We start from the raw sequence: 23,373 nt of genomic DNA on the forward strand, positions 1-23,373 counted from the left end.
AGGCATAGGAAACAATGGAAATAATTCTAGTTTAAGACTTAAAGAACTAAGGCATATCTTGTGACTGTAAGCGTTTCACAAAGAAGTTGTGTTTTCTCGATTTGAGGGAAAATGCTTAATTTACTTGGGATAGACGGAGGGCAAGAGAGTGTGTTTTTTGTTGTTAGATCTGCAGGAATACTCAGTAATGAGAAACTCACAAGTCATTCCATATCTCGAGTACTGTGGTCACTCCATGAGCATACACTTGATAGAATGACATAGGACTGTACTCACGTGGTACCCGTCTCACATTCTAGGTTTTGATGTTGTTCTAGCATTAGGTAAGATTTGACCATTGTGGGGAGAGTGGGCAGAGGGTACATGGGCTCGGTCCATAGTCTCTTTGCAACTTCCTGTGAGTCTGTAATTATTTCAAAGTAAAAAGTTTTTAAAAAGTTTATTACTTTGGCAGTTGTTTTGAGAGTGGGTCGCAGGGGGCCAAGGACAGAATCAGGGGTACTATTTAGGAGCAAGAGGATGAACTATTACAGTGATTCAGGAGGGAGATAATGGCTGTTGGGCTAGGTTGCTGTCCTGAGGGTGGGTTGGAGATGGAGTGAGGGCTAGTTGAATTCTGGATGTATTTTGAAGGTAGAGCTAATAAAATCTGCTGACGGATTGGATGTGGGTGTGGGGGAAAGAGAACGGGATGACAACAAGGGTTTTGGAAGCCTAAAGAAAAACGATATCAATAAGAAGCAGCAACAGATCAAGAAGGCTGGTGTGAGGTGGTTGAGCTCTTGGCAAGGAAAACAAAGTAACAAACCTCTTTCCTCCAGTCTGGGGCAACTTGGGGTGTGCACCAGTCTGACACTTGCGTGAGTGCACTCTCATTAACCTGCTCCCAGGCAGCTGAGGTCTCTTGGCCTCGCCCTGGCTCTTTTGGAAAGAAGCATTTGTTTGATAAACAGGAAGTCGTTTCCATGGGTGTAGAAAGAAGAAATGATAGACGTGAGTGGCAAAGCACAGAGCTGCCAGCTGTGATTAGCTTGGAATGGGTAGACGTGTTCTCAGGTAGCCACCTAAGCTCAGTCCACGGCCACTCCCCCATTTCTGGACTGGGCTATTTCTTTATCATGAAAAATGAAAAGTTTCTGCCCTCTTGCATGATCTACTGTCAGGATATGTTCATTTTCAGCTAGTGTTTTGGATCAGTTAGAGTCGTAGACTTAGCAGACAAATGGAGACACTGTCTGTTTAGAGTGGAAAAGTGACTTATTTTAAGAAGTGTTGGCTCCCCACCCCCCATCCCATTAGTGGCATGCCTCTGACACTCCAGTGAAGCTGGTCGAGGGAAGTTAAGACCGCCTTATACGTGTTTTTGCTCTTTGAAAGGTTGGAATCTAAATGTACCACAAGATATTTCTTCCTGAGTCGGATTAGGCCAAAATCACAAGCCGGGAATTCTGAAGCAAATTTTATACATGTGCTCTCTCTAATACTTTTAAACTTTGGAATTCATTCCCTCCCCTTCTAAGAATTCTACTCTCGAGGAATACACATCCCCCGGTGTCACTGGCCTTTTCCTGTTCTATGAGGCAGAGCCGATAAAAAAGATTATGGAAGTCCAGTGCCAAGTGATGGATGGCGATTGCAAAGTGAGAAAGACAACCTCGACTCCTTTCTTTTGCTAAGAGCTTGAAACAGGAGACCCATTTTCTCTCCTTTGATTGTCCCCTCGTCCTTGTCTTGGCTGAAATGGTTGGAATGGAGCTGTGATAGAGAAAAACTTGGAAGTTTGCCCCAGAGGTAGAGGGGCAGCTAAGTAGATAAGCAATGAATCCGTGAAGGGGGCCGTCCAGTGGTGGGGTTGGTGCAGCACGGGGGTAGACTGGTGAGTGGCTGGGCGCGGGGGCGGGGGCCAGACTGCCATGTGGGAAACTGGGGATGGAGGATGGGGTATATACAGTGTATAGGATGTATAGTATGTATATTCTTCTATGCGGTATATAGGAGAACTAGCTCGCTGAGCTGCCTGGAAGAAGGCAGAACCATTTTTTAGCATTCCTTGCAACTGACGTTTATCCAACAAGATTCAGAATGTATTTTAAGAAACTTGGACTATTCGACTCCTGGGTGGCTCCATTGGTTGAGTCCCAGGATCAAGTCCCACATCGGGCTCCCTGCTCAGCGGGGAGTCTGCTTCTCCCTCTGCCCCTCGCCCCTCTCATGCTCTGTCTCTCTCACTCTCTCTCAAATAAATAAATAAAATCTTTAAAAAAAAAAAAAAGAAACTTTGACTTTTGAGTGGTTCGGGAGTCTGTTTGTTCCATGTGCCTTCTGAAATGACCCCAGGATTTATTCAAATGCTGTGACTTTGGGTTAAGGCCAGGCTGGGCGACTGCTCTGGGTTTCTTTGCTGGAAGTTAAATGTTGCATCTGAGCTCGCAGAAGTTTTGCTGCCTGCCTGTAGGGCACACAGGAACATAAAGCAGCCATTTGTCCGCGGGCAGCTGAAAGGCAGCTTGAGCGGGGGACTGGAAACCGCTGCAGGCTGCCGGCTTCCTGGCACACCCACCAGCCCCCGTAGGTTTACTCGGAAAGCAGACGACCAGGGATGGGAGGTGGGGTGGCAGTGGCAGCCGTCCTGAGACAGGCAGAAATAAAGGCAGAGTTTGAACAGACTGAACGACGTGGAGCGGCTAAGACAGCCCTGTCTTGGGACGGGAGCACCGTGCTCCCGAAGCGGAGAAAAAAACATGAGCAGCAAACACAGTCACTAAGAAAAACAAGATCTGATGCTTGCAGCCAGCACTTTTAAAAAGCGATTTGTATATCTTTGTATTCATAACTGTAGGGATACTGTAGGCGTCTTTGGGAAAATACTGTACAGCTTCAGCTCCTCTCCCCAGGCTGCTGCTATCACAAATGCCTTTTAACCAGAACCATGTAACAGAAACGCTGGGTGTATGTAATAATTACCTTCAGGCACTATGAATCCTGACGAACCTCAGATCTATTAGCCAAATGCTTGAATATCCTCTGTATAATACTGAGTGGGCCTTTTTAAAAACAGCTTTTTAAATGTCTTTGAAAGTTAAAGTTGTATCATACAGGATAACTCTTCATCATAGTACAAGTTTATTCCCAAATAGGCTATCCTTTCTTTGGCCACAGTGTGTAACAGGGTTTATTTCTGTTCAGCAGATCAAGAGGTGGGGATATTGGCAGTATAAATGATGTGTCCAAGGACGGCCAGCGTGTCACTGTGGAGATAAAACAGGACGAGGCTGCATTCCACCAGCTCCTGGCCTCTGTAGCAAGTTTGAGAACTTTCCAGTCATTTTAGGAAAACAAAGTACTTAGAAAATATAAAGAGGTTTTTTTTTTTTAATAAAAGAAAATCACTTATTTTGGAAATCATGAAATTAATCATTCTGTTGTATTTAAGAAGCTCTTTGATGTGTTCTGGTAATTAGTATTTACTGCCAGACGAATGTCTCTTGGGCATTTTAATTAATGGGTGGCTTGGCCAAATGAGCTTCTGATGGTAAACCTTCATAAGGGTTTATTTTTATGTTTCTCAAGAATAGCTGTCTCTTCAAAGCCCTTTAATTAGACGAAGTTTAGCAGCTAAAACATATTATTAGAATAATTAGGCCTTGGGTTAAGAGGGATAGAGGGTCAAAGGTGCAGGTACTGTTAGAGAGAATGGCATCTGAAAATAAAACCTAGCGTTGCACGTTTGATGGATGTCCAGTTCTTTAACAGCTTATATTAAGTGACTGTCCCTAGTTAGGAACTTTGTGTTGTTTAAAGTTCATTTGACAGATCTCACCAGAAGCATAAATACACCAGAGTGTGCACTCGTTTGTCACCACCTCTGAACTCCTAGAGAAAGTGGTGTTCTAGTCCTTTCAACTTCTAAGCTGAACGCTTCCTATCCTCTCTCTCTTTTCCTACTAAATTCGTCCCCTCAACTATAATAAAGGATTGTTTTTGAGGAAAATGCTTCAAGAAACTGGTGTAGGAGCCACTAATAACACAAACAATTACAGTAATTCTGGGCCTTTCTTAATAATTTAAGTGATCCTATGAGATGTTGTTCTTAAGATTGCTGTAGGATTTGATCTCCAAAGTTGTATGCTCTTTGTGGTCAGAGTGTAGTTTGAATTATTTGAAAATCTGCTATGTAAGTGGATTGTCATTTGGCTCCCCTTCGTCATCCACTACCCCCATTTCTTGTCCTAAGCCCTCAATCTTGGTAGTTACTACTAGTGCATGTGTCTTAGGCCAGACTTTCTCTTCGTGATGAAGAAGAGATCTATCCAACTGGTCTTGTCGGTGATTTCCATGGTGCCGGAACAGTTGGGTAAAGATTATTGAGACTCCTCTTGATAAACAGTAATACACGTATTTTTATTGTCTATTTTTTTTTACTTTCCCACTATCTCCGGATTCTTATGATGGCAAATGTGTTCTTTTCCCACCTAGATGAGTTCATTTAAGGACAGGAAGTTTTTAAGTAGAGCTAGCTGTATTGCCAGTATTTCTAATCCCATCAGCTGGTATGATCTTGATATGTTATTAGTTAGACGAAGAACTGGGGTTTTGGATTCATTGGTTCAGTATAAACCTACTGCCATTATTAGAAAAAATACTTATTATTTTATTGGTATTGGTAATTGGTAATTAATGGGATTGGCTCTGGGTCTATCAGTTCATTTTTAAATATCAAAGATAGCTTGGTTTATAGTATTACAAAGCGCATCACATGGAAAATCTTTTGCTGTAGTTTAGTTAGCCACGTTGCCAATAAAATCATTTCATTGAAAGTGGTAGAAATTTGCCTTTGTTTTCTATTATTGTCTATAAAAACAAATAACAATTTAAGAAATATTTGAGAAACACATAAATGCAGATGGATTTTATCTGGCATATTATTATGCACGCCAGAGTATAATCACCAAGTAAGTATACTTTATGTTAATCTGCAAAACTTTGAGAAAGCAGAAGAGAGATTAGCATACATGGGCTCCTATATAAAGCTCCTATATAACTCCTATATAAAGTTAGTCATTTTCCGCCTTAGCAATGACTAACTTCTGTCTGCTCTTCTCCCAAAATGATTGATTATTCTGACTCTGCTTTTTGACTCACCCTTTAGCACAGGAAATATTGCTGATTCTTATCTTAATGCATATGTTTGCTGTGTGTATGTAATCTCTTGCAATGGAGATAAGAGAGAGGAGGTGTTGAATGTGATGATTCTCCAAAAAATGCCATCATAACCCTCAGAACTCTTTTCTCTTATGGTAGAGCATAGGTAGTCCTATGCATTCTCTCATGGATGCTGAAAACGGTCTGGGGGCTGCTTGCTGGTGGGTTTCTGTAGATACAGACCAGCGCCCCAAGTGTTACCATTTGTTTGTTTCACTTCCCCAACTCTCCCTCTGGTGGCCCCCTGGCATCCCTCCTGGAGTCCACCTTTTGAAGCGTTGGCCGGGTGCAAACTGAGAACTGACTGTGCTCTTCTTCACCGCAGACCACCTGGTGGCCCATGGCAGAATGGCAGAGAAGGAGGCCCGTCGGAAGTTTAAACAGATCGTGGCAGCCGTCTATTTTTGTCACTGTCGGAACATTGTTCATCGTGATCTAAAAGCTGAAAATTTGCTTCTGGATGCCAACCTGAATATTAAGATAGCAGGTGAGAAGTGTGTTGAGGATGTGAAATGGGAACAAAAGACCTTTTCCTTCAAGGTTCTTAAGCAAGGGATTGTCTATTCCCTTCTATCCAGAAAGAGGTATTGTGAAAATGAAAGGGGTGTGTGTGTGTGTGTGTGTGTGTGTGTGTGTGGCTTGAAAATTGATAAACTTTCAAAACACGTTTACATTCTTTTTTGTGTAGTATTGAATAGAACGAGGCTGGGTAGGAAGAAGGGAAAGGGTGATATTTAAAATTCTCTTAGTTTGGTTGACAGTCCCTTTTAAATAATAAGGAATAGTCTAGAATAAAGTGGAGAGAACAACTGTAAGCTTGTATACCCTGTCAGCTTTACTTGAGGAGGCTGATTTATGTCACTGCTACAGACTGTAGTTTTATGATAATTTAGGAAGAACAGATCTCCCATCAGTTTAAAGGCATTCGATCTCTTTGTGTCCTCGGATTTTACTCGTCTGCTCCTCTGACGGTGCCTAAAAACACTTTTCACTGCCTCTCTCTGTTCCTACTTCAGTTTCAATAAACTATCAGCATTTGCCTAACCAATACAAGCTCACCACCTATTGATAGAAGAAAGTGACTGCAGGCTAGACAGAAAGTATAAACATGAAAAGAAACCAGTTTTGTTTTCCAACAGTCTCAGTATTGTGCTGTGTGTCCCCCGTCTCACAGGTAAAAAGGAAAGGGGCGTCTCCTCTGGAAAATTGAAGTACAACTAAAATAGAATCGCCTTGAAAGTCAAGGTTAAAAGCAGTTCTAAGGACTTCCCTCCTTAAAAGGGTGGGAGTTGAGGGTTCAGATGTATGTTACCTTACAGGTCAGAGTACCTCCGTGTACCCTTTCAAGGTGGTGAGTCTACTGACTGTTTTGTGTAGATAAGTCTAGATAACTCTTTCCAGGCTCTCCTTTCACATCCTTGCAATGTCACCGAACTTTTTATTTATCTAAGTTCAGCTGGCAGATGCACTGTTGTGTGGTCCTTTCACTTAGTGGTAAGCTCCCTGAGTCCCTGAGCCCAGTGCATAGTAGACAGGAACTAGATGCTTTCTGTATCTTCCATAAAAATCACATTTTTCCTTTGTCCTTCTGTCTGCTTTATATTCTCCAAAGCTCTCTAGATGCTAGCAGTTCCCACACAAGTGGGTAGTGTGGAAAGACCCGGCAATTTCAGACCCTCTTTTGTAATTTTTCACCGTAGCTTCAATTAAATTAATGGTAATAACATCTAAGCGTCACAGTCCTTAAAAGAATAATAAAATGTTGCATTAATTTCCTATTGTCGCTGTGACAAATGACCACAAATGTAGTAGTTGGAAACAATACAAGTTTATTATCTTACAGTTCTAGAGGTCAGAAATTTGAAATGAGTCTTTTTTTTCTTTTTTTAAATGTTATTACACTTTTTATTTTAACCCCAGTATAGTTAATGTCCAAGGTTATATTAGTTGCAGGTACACAAGGTCATGATTCAGCACTTCTTTTTTTTTTTTTTAAATATTTTATTCATTTTACAGAGAGAGAGATCACAAGTAGGCAGAGAGACAGGCAGAGAGAGAGGAGGAAGCAGGCTCCCCGCTGAGCAGAGAGCCCGATGCGGGGCTCGATCCCAGGACCCTGGGATCATGACCCGAGCCGAAGGCAGAGGCTTTAACCCACTGAGCCACCCAGGCGCCCCGATTCAGCACTTCTGTACATCCCTCAGGGCCCATCGTGAAAAAATACAGAAAGCTTTACGAATTTGCCTGTCATCCGTGGGCAGGGGCTGTGCTAACCCTGTTAGTGAGTGTGCTGCCAAGGGGAGCCCCTGAAGTAAGCCTTCTGTGGGTAAAATCAAGCTTTTGGTAGGACTGGTTCCACGTGGAGTCTCTGTAGAGTCCATCCCTGGCTGGTTTCAGCTTCTGGAGGCCCCTGTACCCCTTGGTTCTGGTCCTTTCTTCCCAGCGCTCCGCCTTGTGCTCCCATTGTCGCGTCTTTCACTCCTAACCTGATCCTCCTGCTTCCCTCTCGGAAGGACCCTTGTGATTGCATAGAACCCGCCCGGATAATCCAGGATGATCTCTCCATCACCCAGTCACATCTACAGAAGTCCCCTTTACCACGTAGGTACCACTTTCTCGGGTTCTGTGGATTAGGACTTGGATGTCTCTTGAGGGGCTTTTATGCAGCCTGCCACAGATGTGATCACAGGGTTCTTTGGATTACTGAGGAGGGTAGTAAGTTAAAAGAAGGCCCTCTTTTTCTTCTACAGTTGTGTTCGACCTTCACTGACCAAAGGTCAAACATTTTTTTTTACGGTTCCTCGGTTCTTGATTTTGACTTTAGAACCATTTTGACTTAGTTCAGGGAGATTCCTATGGCTCGTCATTTTTGTATTGAGAAACCAAGTGTAAAAGCAGGGGTCAGTGGTAATTAAAATTAGAAATGCCACTGACAAAAAAAAAAAAAAAAAGAAATGCCACTGACAAATACTTGGGTAAGGAGATTTTGAAATGCTTTTCTTTGTTAATAGTTAAAACAAATCCACATAGTCACACGCTGAGTCTCTACCTGCTGGTGTGTAGTTACAGACTCGTGGGAATGCTGGTAGCCCGCTGTGTGCTCTCTGCATTAACACATAGGGTGAGATTTTTAAGGTCATTAACCCAAAGTCTGCATTTTTATTATTTGTTTGGCCAAGAATAAATGAGCTGCTCTAGGCTGTGTCCTGCTATAGTATCTGACGTTGTCTTTCCTCATGCGTTCTTTTTTTCATGCTATCATTACCTTATCGTTCCCCTGCTGCCACTACCCGTCACCACCCCCTTGCCTCAGTTTTGCTCTCCGTGGTTTCAGTTACCCATGTCAACTGTAGTCTGGGGGCGGGTGAGCCTCCTTCTCACGTATGGTCAGAAGGTCGGTAGTAGCCTAACGTTAGGTCGCAATGTCTATGTCATTCCTGTCACTTCATCTCATCACGTAGACATTTTATCACCTCCCATCACCTCAAGAAGAGGAAGGTGACGATAAGATATCTTGAGAGAGAGAGCCCACATGTGCATAACTTTTGTCACAGTATATTGTTAAAATTGTTCTATTTTATTATTTGTTATTGTTGTTGGCCTCTTACTGTGTCTTATTCATCAATTAAACTTTATCATAGGTGTGTGTATAAAGGGAAAAATAGAGTGCATCTAGGGTTCGTACTGTTCAGACATGCACTGGGGGTCTTGGAACATATCTCCTGCGGGTAAGGGGGACTTCTGTCCTCAGTTTCCTCAATCATTGCCGGAACTTCCCTTCTTACATATAAGTTAGGTAGAATTCCCATTCTCATCTGCCAGGTCTTCTTTGAACTTAGTGGGCCAGTGAGAGAATCAGCTCTAGTTGAAGCTGACCACGGCATGACTAATTTTGGAGAGGGGGAATGGATAGCTCTGACAGAATAAGGTCAGATAACTAATGAAATCAACTTTTTATCTAAAAGCTAAAAGTAACTTCAGGATTTCTGATCTTTTCAGTGGTCTTTTGATAAGTTATTATTAAATCTCAGTAAGAAGGAAACTATTAGACATGAAAATAACACATGAAAGAGAAAAGAGTTTTGTTTTATTTAAAATATTGGTAGTCTTAAGCACCTCATTTCTAAAATCATATGTTAGTGTCAAATTAACATGGAATTAATAAAAATTCAGTTTAGGAAATTTAAGAAATTCATGTTTTCCTTATGCCATTATTAACCTAAATGGTTGTTTTGTTTGATTTGGTTTGGTTTTTACCTAAATGGTTTTGATGAAAAGATGGTGCATCCTGTTCAAATGTAGATGATGAATAAGGTGTCCTGGGAATGTTTGTGTTTACACTGATTCATTTTTACTTTTTTAATGAATTAATGTGGCAGTTTACATTTAACGCCCCATACGGTAACAATCTGGTCATTAGAAAAGCCCATGCTAGCCTTCCTCAAGGGAGTGTGTGTTCCCTAGACGTGACAGGTACATTTCCGTTACAGATATTAAAAGATGCAGTGGTTTAAGTAGGAGTCTTCATGCTTAAATTCTTACCCCTGAATTTTTGTTCCAGTGCTATTTCTACAGAGAATGAAGCCCAGATGAATAACTTGGTTTTCCTTTTGATTTTAGAATGGCAGTAACAAACCTGTCTTCTGTAGGATTATTTAAAAGATGTTTCTGTTCTTAGTAATCCAGAATAAACATTGATGGTTTTCAGAATAAAGAACTTTATTTCTGAAAGGCAAAGTTACTGAGTCTAGAACTAAAACTATGTAGTGGTCATCCAAAAACGTATCTGTTGTTAACAAAGGCTCTTTGCTCAGGTGTCATGGGAGAGAGAACAGAAGTGTAAGACATGACTCCTGCCCTAAAGAATTTATAGTCTATTTGGGCAGCAAATGCGTAGACCTTTGGAAAGTTAAATAGCACCAAAATTACGTGTGTGTGTGTGTTTGTATATATAGCACTTTACAAAGCATTTTCACATACATTATTTAATTTCATCATATTTGGCATTGTAAACATAGCTTATTTAGGAAACATTAGAGCCTCCAAAATACACACCTTTAACTTTCCAGAACCCTGAATTCCTTATAAAGAGGGCTCATGCAAATCTCTTTCATGTAGAGAGTCCGGCTCCAGGAAAGAATAGGATTCTTGGCCTCTCACCCTTCACTTTTCATGTCTCAGACACGTGAGGGTCCCCAGAGGAGCAAATGGGGGTGAGGGAGGCACAGCATAGCTGTCTCCGCATATAGCCCACACCGCTGGGGGACAGCGTGTTCCACAGCGACCAAATTATACTTTGCTACAATAGAGGAGATGTTACAAGGCACGCCATGATTCATTATCACATTAATTATATAGTCTAATTACCACAGAAGTTCAGAGGATGAAGAAACCACTTTAGTTTGTAAAGTTCCATCAGACTGTGAATGCCACAGGGACGCTAACCGTATCCTGCTTAGTGTCTCATGCCCGTGGCCGAGTGCATGCTTGTTCTGTAGGAGGTGCTCAGCACTCCGTTGATCTGAACTTTAGACAGTGGTGATGAAGGACGTAAATACCCTACTGAGGACACAACCTTTGAGGTGAGTCTAAAGGACGAATAGGATTCTTTGAGGTGAGAGAGAATTCCAGTAGAATTAGTCAGTCCGCACATGTTGGGAAAGCACCTGCGATGTGCAGGCCCTTGAGCCACGCTCTGGGGTTACAGTGGCAGGTTGAGTCGTCCCTTGGAACGAACATTCTGCTGGAGGAGATCGACAGTGAACACAGAAACACAGAAGCCCTCGTAAGGACTATGGAAACGATAACATCGAAAATGTGCTAGAATGACCCGTGGGAGAGAGAATGCTTTTAACCAGGGAAGTCCGAGCCTTCCCAGCACAAGCAAGAGCAGTGCAAAGGCCTGAGAGACGTAAATGCAGGGTCTCGGACAGGGCAGGAGAGAAGTTGGCATAAGGAGATGATAACTAAGGGGCATTTGGAAGGAGCTGGGGTAAGAGAACTGGCAGGCGCCGGCTCCCTGCGGAGCGTTAGGCCCGCGGTGAGGATTTGGGAGTTTATTTTGGTTGCAGTGGGAAGCTGAGTTGGAGAAGTATGGGCAGCAGTAGCAACGCGGCATATTTGCAGAAGAGGTTGAAAGCAGCTTGGCCTGGGGGGAAGGTTCGAGCAGGGAAGTCATGCCTGAGAAGGTGAGAGAGATAGGTATGTATTTATACCAGATGGGGAAATTGTTGGAATACCAGGCTTGATAAGTCAGATTCAGGATGAAAAAGGAAAAAGTGGGAACAGGTGGAAGGGGCAGGAGAGCAAATGGGAAGGTCAGTGAAGAGGCTGCAGGATCGTCAGATCCTACATAAAGGTGGTCATAGTAGACTTGAAAAGGAAGACGAGGGCAACAAATGAGAGAGAGAGAGGAGAGAGAGAACAAAGGCTTTCTGGAGGTGGGTAACCAATCAAATATCTGGGCTGGGAAGAGGGAACTGCCACTCACAGATTGTGGAGAAACTGAGAAATCAGATTTTCTTATTGATGGAGTATATTAAGCTATCAAAGGAAATGGTGTTGTCTTATTTTTAATGCTATTTGAAAGCAATTTTAATTCCTGTCCCCAAAGATGAAGTAGAGAAATTTCTATATTTATAAAAGACTGCCTCAGAAAAGACCTAAATGTAGTTGGCTTACTTATCTGAAATTTATCTGAAGCAGACTTATCTGAAATACTCAGACGTTATGAGAATGTTTTGAAAATTGTGGAAAGTTATTATTTTTTTTTAACCTAAGGAAGTTGGAAACTTTTCTCTCTAAATGTCGACTCCCAGAATGGTCTCCATGAGATAGTTTCCACTCCGGTGTTATTGTTTTAGTTGGCAGTCAGGAGACAGCAGAGATCTGAAGTACAACTACAGCAAAGCCAGTGTTTCGGAAAGAATTTCCAGAGTGCATGGATCTAAGGTACTGTGGAAATTTTTGACCTTAATGTGGTGAGATCTAGACTATTTCATTTTTTAAAAGTGGGAAACTAAAACATTCCACAAGTCCATTGACCTTTCACCTTCAGGAGGAAGATGCTGAGACACAATGGTAGAGGGGAGAAAGGTGGCAAACCTTGGGTTTCTGAGAATCCTTCCCGAGTGTGGTAGTTGAGAATGTCCCTGACAGCCCACAGAAGGCGGTTATGAATGTTCATCACGTCAGTCACAAATTTTACGTCATTGGGGCACCTGTATGGCTCAGTGGGTTAAAGCCTCTGCCTTCGGCTCAGGTCGTGATCCCAGAGTCCTGGGATGGAGCCCCGCATCGGGCTCTCTGCTCAGCAGGGAACCTGCTTCCTCCTCTCTCCTCTGTCTGCCTCTCTGCCTACTTGTGATCTCTGTCTGTCAAATAAATAAATAAATAAAATCTTTAAAAAAAGTTTTTTTTTATGTCATAATCATAACACCTTTATTTAGGTTGTCCTGTGTACCTCCCTGGCTGACAGGTAATAAATTGAGACCCAGAGAGAGGCCATGTCACTTCCCTGAATTCATGTCATCACAGAGCCTGGGAATCATGATGCCATAGTGTCGCTGTCCCCCAGAAATGCTGTGTGACCCACAACTAGAAGGTGCTAACAACTTTCATGTATGTTGACCCTTGGGAAAATACAGTTTGAAAGTTATCTCTTCTGCATCCTGTTCCTCAGACTGGAGTTTTACAAACGGAAAATGAACGCACCTTCATTTAGAAGGCGTTTTTGGTATACACAGTTGATTTATTTTGTGTGAAAAAATTCTAGAGTTAAAATTCAAATGAACGTATTTTTGTCAGTCATAGTCATGGTTCTAGGTGATACGTAGGGTCTTAATGATCTTGAAAAGTGAGTGCATCCTGCTAAGATCAAGAAAATGTTCTCTTTGCAGGCCCTAACTCACAATAGCTGTGCTCCTGGTACAGAAGCATTGCTTCTCAGATTCTCCGACTGTGGTTTTCTTAACACAGAGGGGGACGAACTCACACAGGGTGGGGGACAAGTGTGGGATTGATGAGCTAGTCTGGAATGGTTCGCCTTTTAAATCACATGCTTTATTTTTAAATTCATGCACATGTTGTATTCTCGACGTCATATTACATTTGTTCTAATACTAAAATTAGTTAACTTTATTTAACGTAGAAAAAAATTAATGTTCCAGGAATATGTGTTTTCTTTAGCCTTCACTTTCACATAACTCTTGGCACACGGCAGCATTATGCCTGGGGATATGTAAACATACGCTAGTTCGAGAAACTTGAGAATAAAGAATTTCTTCCCCAACTATAGGCTTCTTTACACAAACTTTTTTGTTAATTGCAGATCATTTGTTTGGGGCATAATTAGAAGTCAGTAAATCAAGTAATGATTTAGGCCTCCCCACCTCCCCCCACCCCACCTCCTTCAGTGGATTAGTTTGAGACCCTGTGAGAGTAAATCCAGGGAGTCTGCCTGCCAGCGGGGAGCTAATGCACATGCTTGTAACACATTCAGTCCACTGCCTCGGAGAAGTCGTCAGTCACCACGGTGGATTTGACCAGCGTGTAGTTCATCATTTTTTGTTCAGTTCACATACAGCTATACTGGACCACTGGACAAGGTAACGCATAAGGGGCACTGATGTCAAAATTCCATTAATGAAAATAAAAATGGTAATTCAGCAGTGCTTGAAGACAAACTTTACCATATTCATGAATTGCCTTCATTTGATCACTGTTCTTATCTAGCACATCATGGTCTTTCCAGGACTTCAAAAACCACAAATTTAGACACACACACACAGACACACACATGTACACACACGTGCACAGACACAGCATCCAATTTGCTTTATTGGGAATAAAGACGATCCCTGTTCATAATGTTTTATTTGCACAGAAGTACTTAACTTGCTTACCCATTTTGCTGCTTTATTTTTTTATTAAGATTTTATTTATTTATTTGACAGAGAGAGAGAGAGATCACAAGTAGGAAGAGAGGCAGGCAGAGAGAGAGGAGGAAGCAGGCTCCCCGCTGAGCAGAGAGCCCGATGTGGGGCTCGATCCCAGGACCCTGGGACCATGACCTGAACCGAAGGCAGAGACTTTAACCTGCTGAGCCACCCAGGCTCCCCCATTTTGCTGCTTTAAACCAAAACATGAAAATAATTCAGATAAACAAGTTTGTTCTTCGGGTTAAAAAATTTAAGCATTTCAAATACCAGCTCATGAAAAGGTTTTGGCTATTTCAGACATTATAATCTCAATATGTATGTGGCTTCCAACTAAATATGACAGAACAATTTTAAATTAGCACTTTTAATTAATTAATTTTTAAAGAGCTTTTATTTATTTATTGACAGAGAGAGAGTGTGTGTGCACACAAATGTAGGGGGAGCAGGCAGGGACAAGGAGAAACAGGCTCCCCACTGAGCAGAGAGCCCAATCTCAGAGCCCTGGGATCATGACCTGAGCCAAAGGCAGAGGCTTAACCCACTGAGCCACCCAGTTGCCCCAGCACTTTTAATTTAAATAAATTAGTGAGTCACATATAAAATGGGAAATTTTTTTCTTAAATAATATTTATCATTTTAAAAAAAAAAACTTAGGTATGCTTAAGTAACATATTTGTTTTAGGTGTATAACATAATGATTCAGTACTTGTATGTACTGTGAAATGATCACCACAATAAATCTAGCTAACATCCATCACTTACATAATTGCAAAAAAAATTTGTTTCTTGTGGTGAGGACTTCTAAGATCCAATTTCTTAGCAACTTTCAAATATGCAGTACAGTATTACTTACTGTTGTCACCGTGCTGTACATTATATCCTCATGATTTTTTTTATAAATGGAAGTTGGTACTCCTGACCACCTTCGCCCATCTCACCCACCCCCATAACTGTCTCTTCTCTGTATCTATGAGCTTCTTGTTTTTTAAAGATTCCACATGTAAGTGAAATCATAAGGTGTTTGTCTTTCTCTGTCTGACTTACTCACTTAGCATAGTACTCTCCAGGTCCATCCCTGTTGTTTTGAATGGCAAGATTTCATTCTTCTTATGGCTGAGTGATATTCTGTTATACACAGGCACACGCATGTACGTGTGTGCGTGTGTTCCTTTATTCACCCATTGACATACACTTAGGTTGTTTCCTTGGCTATTGAAAATAATGCAGCAATGAACATGGGTGAACATATATCTTTTTGAATTAGGGTTTTCATTGTTTCAGATTAATCCTGAGAAGAAGAACTTGCTGTGGATCATGTGGTAGTTCTATTTTGAATCTTTTGAGGAACCTCCATACTGTTTTCCATGGTGGCTGCACCAATTGACATTTTTGCCAGTAGCGTACAAGGGTTCCCTTTACATCCTCGCCAACACCTATTATTTCTTGTCTTTTTGTTACTAGCCATTCTAACAAGTGTGAAGTGGTATCTCATTATGGTTTTGATTTGCATCTCCCTGATGATAGGTGATGTTGAGCATGTTTTCAGGTACCTTTGGCCAACTGTGTGTCTTCTTTGGAAGAATGTCTATTCGTATTTTCTATTTGATTTTTTAGTCTACTGTTTCTTATTGTTTTTGCTATTGAGTTGTATGAGTTCTTTATATATTTTAGATATATATTACCAGATATGTGACTTAAAATATTTTCTCCCATTCAGTAGGTTAACTTTTCATTTTGTTGATGATTTGTTGGAAAATATAAATATAACTTAAAATGAACTTTTGAATCAGGTTTTAATAATGTGCTAGTGTAGGATAAAATATCTTTCTTAAAGTTACTTCTTTATCATTAGTTATACAAAAATGACAAAATTATTTTTTAAAAATTTTTTCCTGGGATTCTTTTTAAGGTAATATATTCCTTTGAAAGGAGTTTGTGAGTCAGAAAAGTTGGAAAATACTGGGTATTTGTATGGTTAAGTAAGTTAGTTTTCTTTATATTCTAGTCCAAATATAACTTTGTGGGTAGGGTGTTGTTTTTTTTTGTTTGTTTGTTTGTTTGTTTTTGATCAAACAGAGAGAGTCTAAACTCTTAACAGACTCTTCTTCAGGAAAGCCTCTCTTTTCTGTCATATGTCAGTTGTCCCTGAACTTTCCCCTGAAACTCATTCCCTGCTTCTAATTATATAGTTAGACACGTAATTATGTCATGTGTGCCCTGCCCCCCCACTGGACTGACTGCTCCGCCAGGTGAGGGCTATGTGTCTTTTGTTCACCTTGGTCCAAGAACTCATTAGTGGTCCCTCAGAAACTTGGGGAGTACCCTACTCTTGTGACCATATTTGCACATTACCTGTTAGGCGGGTTATTTGTTTTTGTGTTTCCTCTCATTTAAATTATGTTTATTCTGGGGGCGCCTAGGTGTCTCAGTGGGTTAAGGCCTCTGCCTTCTGCTCAGGTCATGGTCCCGGGATCTTGGGATTGAGCCCCGCGTTGGGCTTTCTGCTCAGTGGGGAACCTGCTTCCCACCCCCACCCCCCCGTCTATCTGCCTGCTTGTGATCTCTGTCAAATATATAAATAAAATCTTTGAAAAAAAAAGTTATGTTTATTCTGTTAGCTTTAACTTAAGAGGGTATACTCTTACCTGTTTTTAATTTCTCAGTGATACCTTAGAACTTCTTCTGTGATAGTCATATCTCCTTTCTCCAAAAGTAGGCTTCTACTTATTAGACCATATGTCTTAATTTTTAATTTGGGAAATATTACTACTATACCTAGATACTGTATTCCCATTTGGTATCTTTAGTTTCTGTTGAGTATTTCTTTTTTTTTTTTTTTTTTTTTAAAGATATTTTTTATTTATTTGACAGAGAGAGAGAGAGGTCACAAGTAGGCAGAGAGGGAGGGGGAAGCAGGCTCCCTGCTGAGCAGAGAGCCCGATGCGGGGCTCGATCCCAGGACCCCGGGATCATGACCCGAGCCGAAAGCAGAGGCCTTAACCCACTGAGCCACCCAGGCGCCCCTCTGTTGAGTATTTAAGGGGACTTTGATTCATCATGGTCCATAAGAAGCACACTAAAATTTTGTATAGAATGCTCATCTGTCAATATTGGAAACTTACCTGATTGAAGGATTAGACTTTCATTGTTCTAAGTGATAGGATTTAGAATTATGACTATAATAGCAGATATTTAATGTATTCAAGAATTCCGGTGAATACTGTTTGCAGGTCTTGCAGAAAGTGTCTCATTACAGCCCTTTCCTTTATATGTCTTCTCAATACTGAGTTTGATGAGAAGATCCTATGTTGGGGAGAGATTTTGTTTCTTGTGAGAAAAATGAGAAGGGTTGAGGTAGTGCTATCTGTAATAGAGTGGAAGGGATTGATTTATTACCTCATTTGAAAATAGCTGAGTTCAGTGATCCTAACTGCTAAGGCATTTTAAAGCTTTAGGGGGAAATTCGTAAGTCACTCTTTGAAAATGCCAGTGTAATACAGGACCAGCATTTTTATTTTTAAACGTTCACCTTCCACAGAGATAGTATTATGCTTTATAAATACATAGTGCTAGAAATTGGGGAGGGTCAGGTCTGGTAAGATTAAGTGACAGATGTGGAGCAGTCCCATGTATGATGTCATAGCAGCACGTGCAACAAGATGGTACTATACTACTTCTCTAATATGTAGGAGGTGGACACAGTCTCTCAGTACCACGCCCATTACCCTCTCCTCCTCCAATTCTGACCTGCCCTAGTTTCTTAAACTAAACCAAATATCCTCCTTCCACGACCAAAAAAGAGAGCTGATTACTTGATTCTTACCCACACCGTGCCTCCCCCCCCCCCCATCCCCGGTGAAGGAATTTCTCTAGTGTATAAATGCTCAGGCTGTGAGTCAGTAGTTTTTGGCATTACTTCTCTATTAGCTCCTAGTCAGGAAGTTCAGCCAGGGGTTGGAGTGATTGCTAAACACTGAGGACTTCCCAAGACCCATTTTTAAGACTGAACTAATATTGTGACTCCTGGGAACTTCGAAACTCATCCTTCCTCACTACCGTAATTCTGAGACTCACACAGTTGACTGTTGTTTCGCGCAATTCCAAATAACACTGTTGGGTCACGTGATTTCTAGGCTAGTGGTATTGTGTAGGAAAAGCAAGATTAGTTCCTTGTCTGTGTCATGTTCCATTTTCACAGTCCATACAGCACTCTAAATCCTGTTTATGTAGTGTGCTTTCTGGGGTGTTCGGTTCTTTGAGTCATTTGTAGCAAGACTACTGACAGCTTGTCTCCTTCACTCCTCCCCTCCCCTGAGTCCACTGGGAAATTAATCAAGGGCCCGAATTATTTCTTTTCTTAGTCTTTGTCTATAATTGCAAGTGAGGAATTAGGGTGAGGAGTCCTCAGAAGCTTTCAGGTTTTAAAACATGGAGAATCTTGTCATTGTGTCTTCTGGTGAGGTTGTTTATTTAGGATAAATAAATATCTTCCCACTTTACTTTGTTCCTCTGCCCCCTACTCCTGAGCTGTTTACTTACAACAGCAAGGAAGGGGAGTACAAGTTACCCTTGGAGGGGTTGCCTGTCCATTTTAGCTGTGCTGCCTTAGCTTAACAGACATTGTGAACATTGGAACTGGTTGCAGGCTGTGCCTAATCTGTTTACATCTGCTTTGCATTGCTTCCTGGTCAGCCAAAAACGAAGGCAAGGGTGTTGCCCTGAAGTGGTGGACCAAATAAGAAAATTTCCTGTTGCAGGCTGTCCTGATTTTTAAATTAGTGCCATTCGTTCTTTCCTGTTTCCCCTTACCACAGACATACCCAGTTGATGATATGCTTACTTTTAGGGATACGATATCTCTGTCCTATACAGCCCCAGGCTCCTGATCTTGCCTAGAACAAAGAATTTCAAGTCTCAAAATTGATAGTAAAGCTCTGGTATTTAAACCATCCCTAGAAGACAGACATGTGGTTCAAATTAAAGTCTGTTGCTCTGTATTATGAGAAGGGGATAGAAGATACTGTTTCAGCCTGCAGACAAATGCTAACCAACCGGAGTGTCGGGGGCTGGAAGGAGACTTAACAAATTACTTTAGGAGCCACTTGTGAGGGGAGAAATAAATGACCATAGGCCACATGAAGAGAACCACCCCACCCGTGCGGCTTCTGTTGTGCGGGTAGGAGTATCCATCTTAACCGGTTTCTGCTGCTGTTTTCTTGTGTAACTTTTTAGAACATTCATCATCTTAATGTCGAATCTGTAAATCATAAGTCTTTCCTGTTGCCAATGGACAGTCGGGGACATAAAGCATCTTTATGGGCATCTTCGTACCTGAGAATTTTCTGAAACTATTACAGAATGTTCACCACAATATGTGTATACCCTGTGACCATACAAAGTTATAATCCCACTGACTGTATTCCCGACGTTGGACTTTTCATCCCTGTGACTTATTTATCTTATAATTGGAAGTTTGTACCCCTTAATCCCCTTCACCTGTTTCACGCGCTCCTCCAGCCCCCCTCCCGGCTGACAACCACCAGTTCTCTACATTGACAGGTACGTTTCATGTTTTGTTCTTGTTTGTTCATTTGTTTTGTATTTTAGATGCCTCATAAGACTGAAATTGTATGGTATTTGTGTTTTTCTGCCTGACTTATTTCACTTAGCTTGATACCCTCTAGGTCCATCCACGTTGTCACGAATGGCAAGATTTCATTCTCTTTTTTTATGGCTGAGTGATACTCCACAGTATGTATCTTCTTCTTTATCCATTCATCCATTGATGGAGCCTTGGGCTGTTTCCGTATCTTGGCTATTGTAAATAATGTTGCAATAAACATAGGGGTACATGTATCTTTTTGAATTAGTGTTTTCATTTTCTTTGTGTGAATATCTAGAAGTGGAATTGCTAGATCATATGGTTTTTCTATTTTTCGTTTTTTGAGGAGCCTCCATACTGTTTTCTAGAGTTAGCTGTATTGGTTTACATTCCCATAAACCATGCACAAGGGTTCCCTTTCTCCACATCCTTGCCAGCACTTGTTGTATCTGACTGGTGTTAAGATGATACCTCACTGTGGTTTTGATTTGCATTTCCCTGATGATTAGTGATGGTGAACATCTTTTCATGTGTTGGCGATCTGTGTGTCTTTTTTTTCCTTCTTCTTTTTGGAAAGTGTCTATTCGGGTCGTCTGCCCGTTTTTAGTAGGATTATTTAGGGGTCTTGGTGTTGAGTTGTGTGAGTTGGTTATATATTTTGGATATTAATCCCCGTATTGGACATCTCATTGATCAGTGTCTTTCCCCATTCAGTAGGGTGGCCTTGTCACTTTGTTGATGGTTTCCTTCACTCTGCAAACGCCTTTTTGTTTGATGAAGTCCCTTTTGCTTTTGTTTCTTTGCTTGGGAAGACGTATCCAGGAAAATATCACTAAGGCTGTTGTTCTTGAATTTACTGCCTGTGGTTTTCTTTTAGGATTTTTATGGTTTCAAGTCTCACAGGTAGGTCTTCAGTCCATTTTGAGGGTTTTTTGTGTGTGTGCATGGTGTAGAAAAGTGGTCCAGTTTCATTCTTTTACATGTAGCTGTTTGGTTTGCCTAGCACCATTTATTGAAGAAATAGTCTTTTCCTCATTGTGTATTCTTGCTTTCTTTATCATAGATTAATTGACCATGTAAGTATGGGTTTATTTCTGGACTCTCTATTCTGTTCCATTCATCTCTATGGAGGTTTTTGGTGCCAGTGCCATTACTGTTTTTGGTTACTATAGCTTTGTGATATAGTTAGATATCTGGAATATCTCTTTCTCTTTTAGATCTCTTAGATATCTTTTAGATAACTCTTAGATATCTCTTTCTTTTTTAGATATCTCTTTCTCAAGATTGTTTGGCTGTTCAGGGTGTTTTGTGGTTCCATACACATTTGAGGATATTTTGTTCTAGTTCTGTGAAAAATACTGTTGGTATTTTGACAGGGAGTACACTGAATCTGTAGATTGCTTGGGTAGTATGGGCATTTTAACAGTATTAATTCTTTCAGTCTGTCAGCTGATATAGCTTTGCATTTATTTTTGTCCTCTTTCATTTCTCTCATTAATGTCTTACAGTTTTAAGAGTACAGAAATTTTATCTCCTCGGTTAAATTTATTCTTAGGTATTTTATTCTTTTTGATGCAATTGTATATGGGATTGTTTTCTTAATTACTCTTTCTGCTATTATTAGTGTATAGAAACAATAGATTTTTCTATGTTGATTTTGTATCCTCCAACTTTACCAAATTCATTTACTAGTTCTAGTAGTTTCTTGGTGGAGTCTTCAGGGTTTTCAGGTTTACAAGAGAGCATCTTGTCATCTGCAGATAGTGCCAGTCCTACTTCTTCCTTACCAATTTGGACACCTCTTATTTCTCTTTCTTGTCTGATTGCTGTGGCTAGGATTTTCAGTACTTTTCTGAATGAAAGTGGTGAGAATGGACATCCTTGTCTCTCGTTCCTGATCTTAGAGGAAAAGCTTTCAGCTTATCACCATTGAATGTGATGTTAGCTGTGGATTAGTCATAGACAGCCCTTATTATGTTGAGATATGTCCCCTCCATACTGGCTTTGTTGAGAGTTTTTATAATGAATGGATGTTGAACTTTGTGAAATTATTTTCTATATCTATTGAAATGATCATATGATTTTTAACCTGCATTTTGTCAATGTGGTGTATAGTGTTGGTTGATTTGTATATATTAAACCATCCATGCATCCCTGGGATGAATCCCACTTGATCAAGGTGAATGATCCTTTTAATGCATTTTTCAATATACTTTGCTAAGATTTTGTTGAGAATTTTTACATCTATGTTAATCAGAGACATTTGTATGTAGTTTTCTTATTTTGTAGTATCATCTTCTGGTTTTGATATCAGGGTAATGGCGGGCCTCATAGAATAAATTCAGAAGCATTCCTTCCTTTGCTATTTTATGGAATAGTTTGAGAAGAATAGGTATTAATTCTTCTTCAGACATTTTGTAGAATTCATCTGTGAAGCCATCTGGTCCTGGACTTTTGTTTGTTGGGAGTTTTTGATTACTGATTCAGTTTAATTACTAGTAGTTGATCTGTTAATATTTTTTTGTTTGTTTGTTTCTTCCTGGCTCATTCTTGGAAGATTGTATGTTTCTACTAATTTATTCATTTGTTATAGGTTGTCTAATTTGTTCGCATGTAATTTTTTGTAGTAGTCTCTTATAATCTTTTGTATTTCTGTGGTGTTGGTTGTTACTTCTCTTTCATTTCTGATGTTATTTGAGTCCTCTTTTTCTTGGTTAGTCTATCTGAAGGTTCATCAGTTTTATTTATCTTTTCAAAGAACCAGATCTTGTTTTCATTGGTCTTTTCTATATTTTTTGGTTTCTATATCATTTATTTCTGCTGTGATCTTTGTTATTTCCTTCCTTCTACTAAGTTTGGGCTTTGTGTGTTCTTGTTCTTGTTCTTTTAGGTGTAAAGTTAGATTGTTCACTTGAGATTTTTCTTGATTCTTGAGTTAGACCTGTTATCACTATAAAATTTCTCTCCTAAGTGCTTTTGCTGCATCCCAAAGATTTTGATCGCATGTGTTTCCATTTTCATTTCTCTCCAGGTATTATTTTATTTCCTCTTTGATTTCTTTGTTGACCCATTGGCTGTTCAGGAGCCTGTTGCTCAGCCTCCATATATGTTTGTTTCTTCCTGTTCTTTTCTTGAAATTGATTTCTGCTTTTATACTGTTGTGATTGGAAAAGATGTTTGATATGATTTCAGTCTTCTTAAATTTATTGAAATTTGTTTTGTGGTCTAACATGTGATCTGTCCTGGAGAGTGTTTCTTGTGCACTTGAAAAAAATGGAGCACAGAAATTTTTCATAGGGCTTCAGGCCTTTCTTTGACTTCATAAGTACACTTTGAAACTATAAAGTATATATTTAACTTTTTGAGTATACATCGACTCTAGTCTCTTCTTTGCCTTAAGTTTCTGTTATTTTTTTATTCTTATATTTTACTTCTATTGAAGTTGCCCCTCTTCTGTTTTTTCCTGTATGTTGCACCAGTGTCTGGTCTGATAATGTTCTTCCTGAGCCATGTGAGCTGAACTTGAGCTTATGATAGTGTAGTTATTTGACTTGTGTCCCTGAACTAGAATGATCCCAGGTTGACATGAGTTGAGGAAATAGAGTACTCCAGTATTCCTTAGGATGATGT

General features: G+C 40.4%; 1 protein-coding gene across 10 annotated transcripts in view; it reads left to right on the forward strand.

Moving 5' to 3' along the window:
- The window catches only part of SIK3 (SIK family kinase 3), a gene marked incomplete at its 5' end in the record, with an annotated part of 246,167 nt that overhangs the window by 163,420 nt on the left and 59,374 nt on the right, over positions 1-23,373 (forward strand). For all 10 annotated transcript variants that reach the window (XM_080817464.1, XM_080817469.1, XM_080817468.1 and 7 more), the window contains one exon: positions 5,528-5,689. In XM_080817464.1, coding sequence (XP_080673590.1) covers positions 5,528-5,689 — 162 coding nt within the window. The remainder of the gene's footprint in view (positions 1-5,527; positions 5,690-23,373) is intronic.

Source organism: Martes martes (assembly GCF_963455335.1).
Source record: "Martes martes genome assembly, chromosome: 10".
In the NCBI taxonomy this organism is placed as follows: Eukaryota; Metazoa; Chordata; class Mammalia; order Carnivora; family Mustelidae; genus Martes; species Martes martes.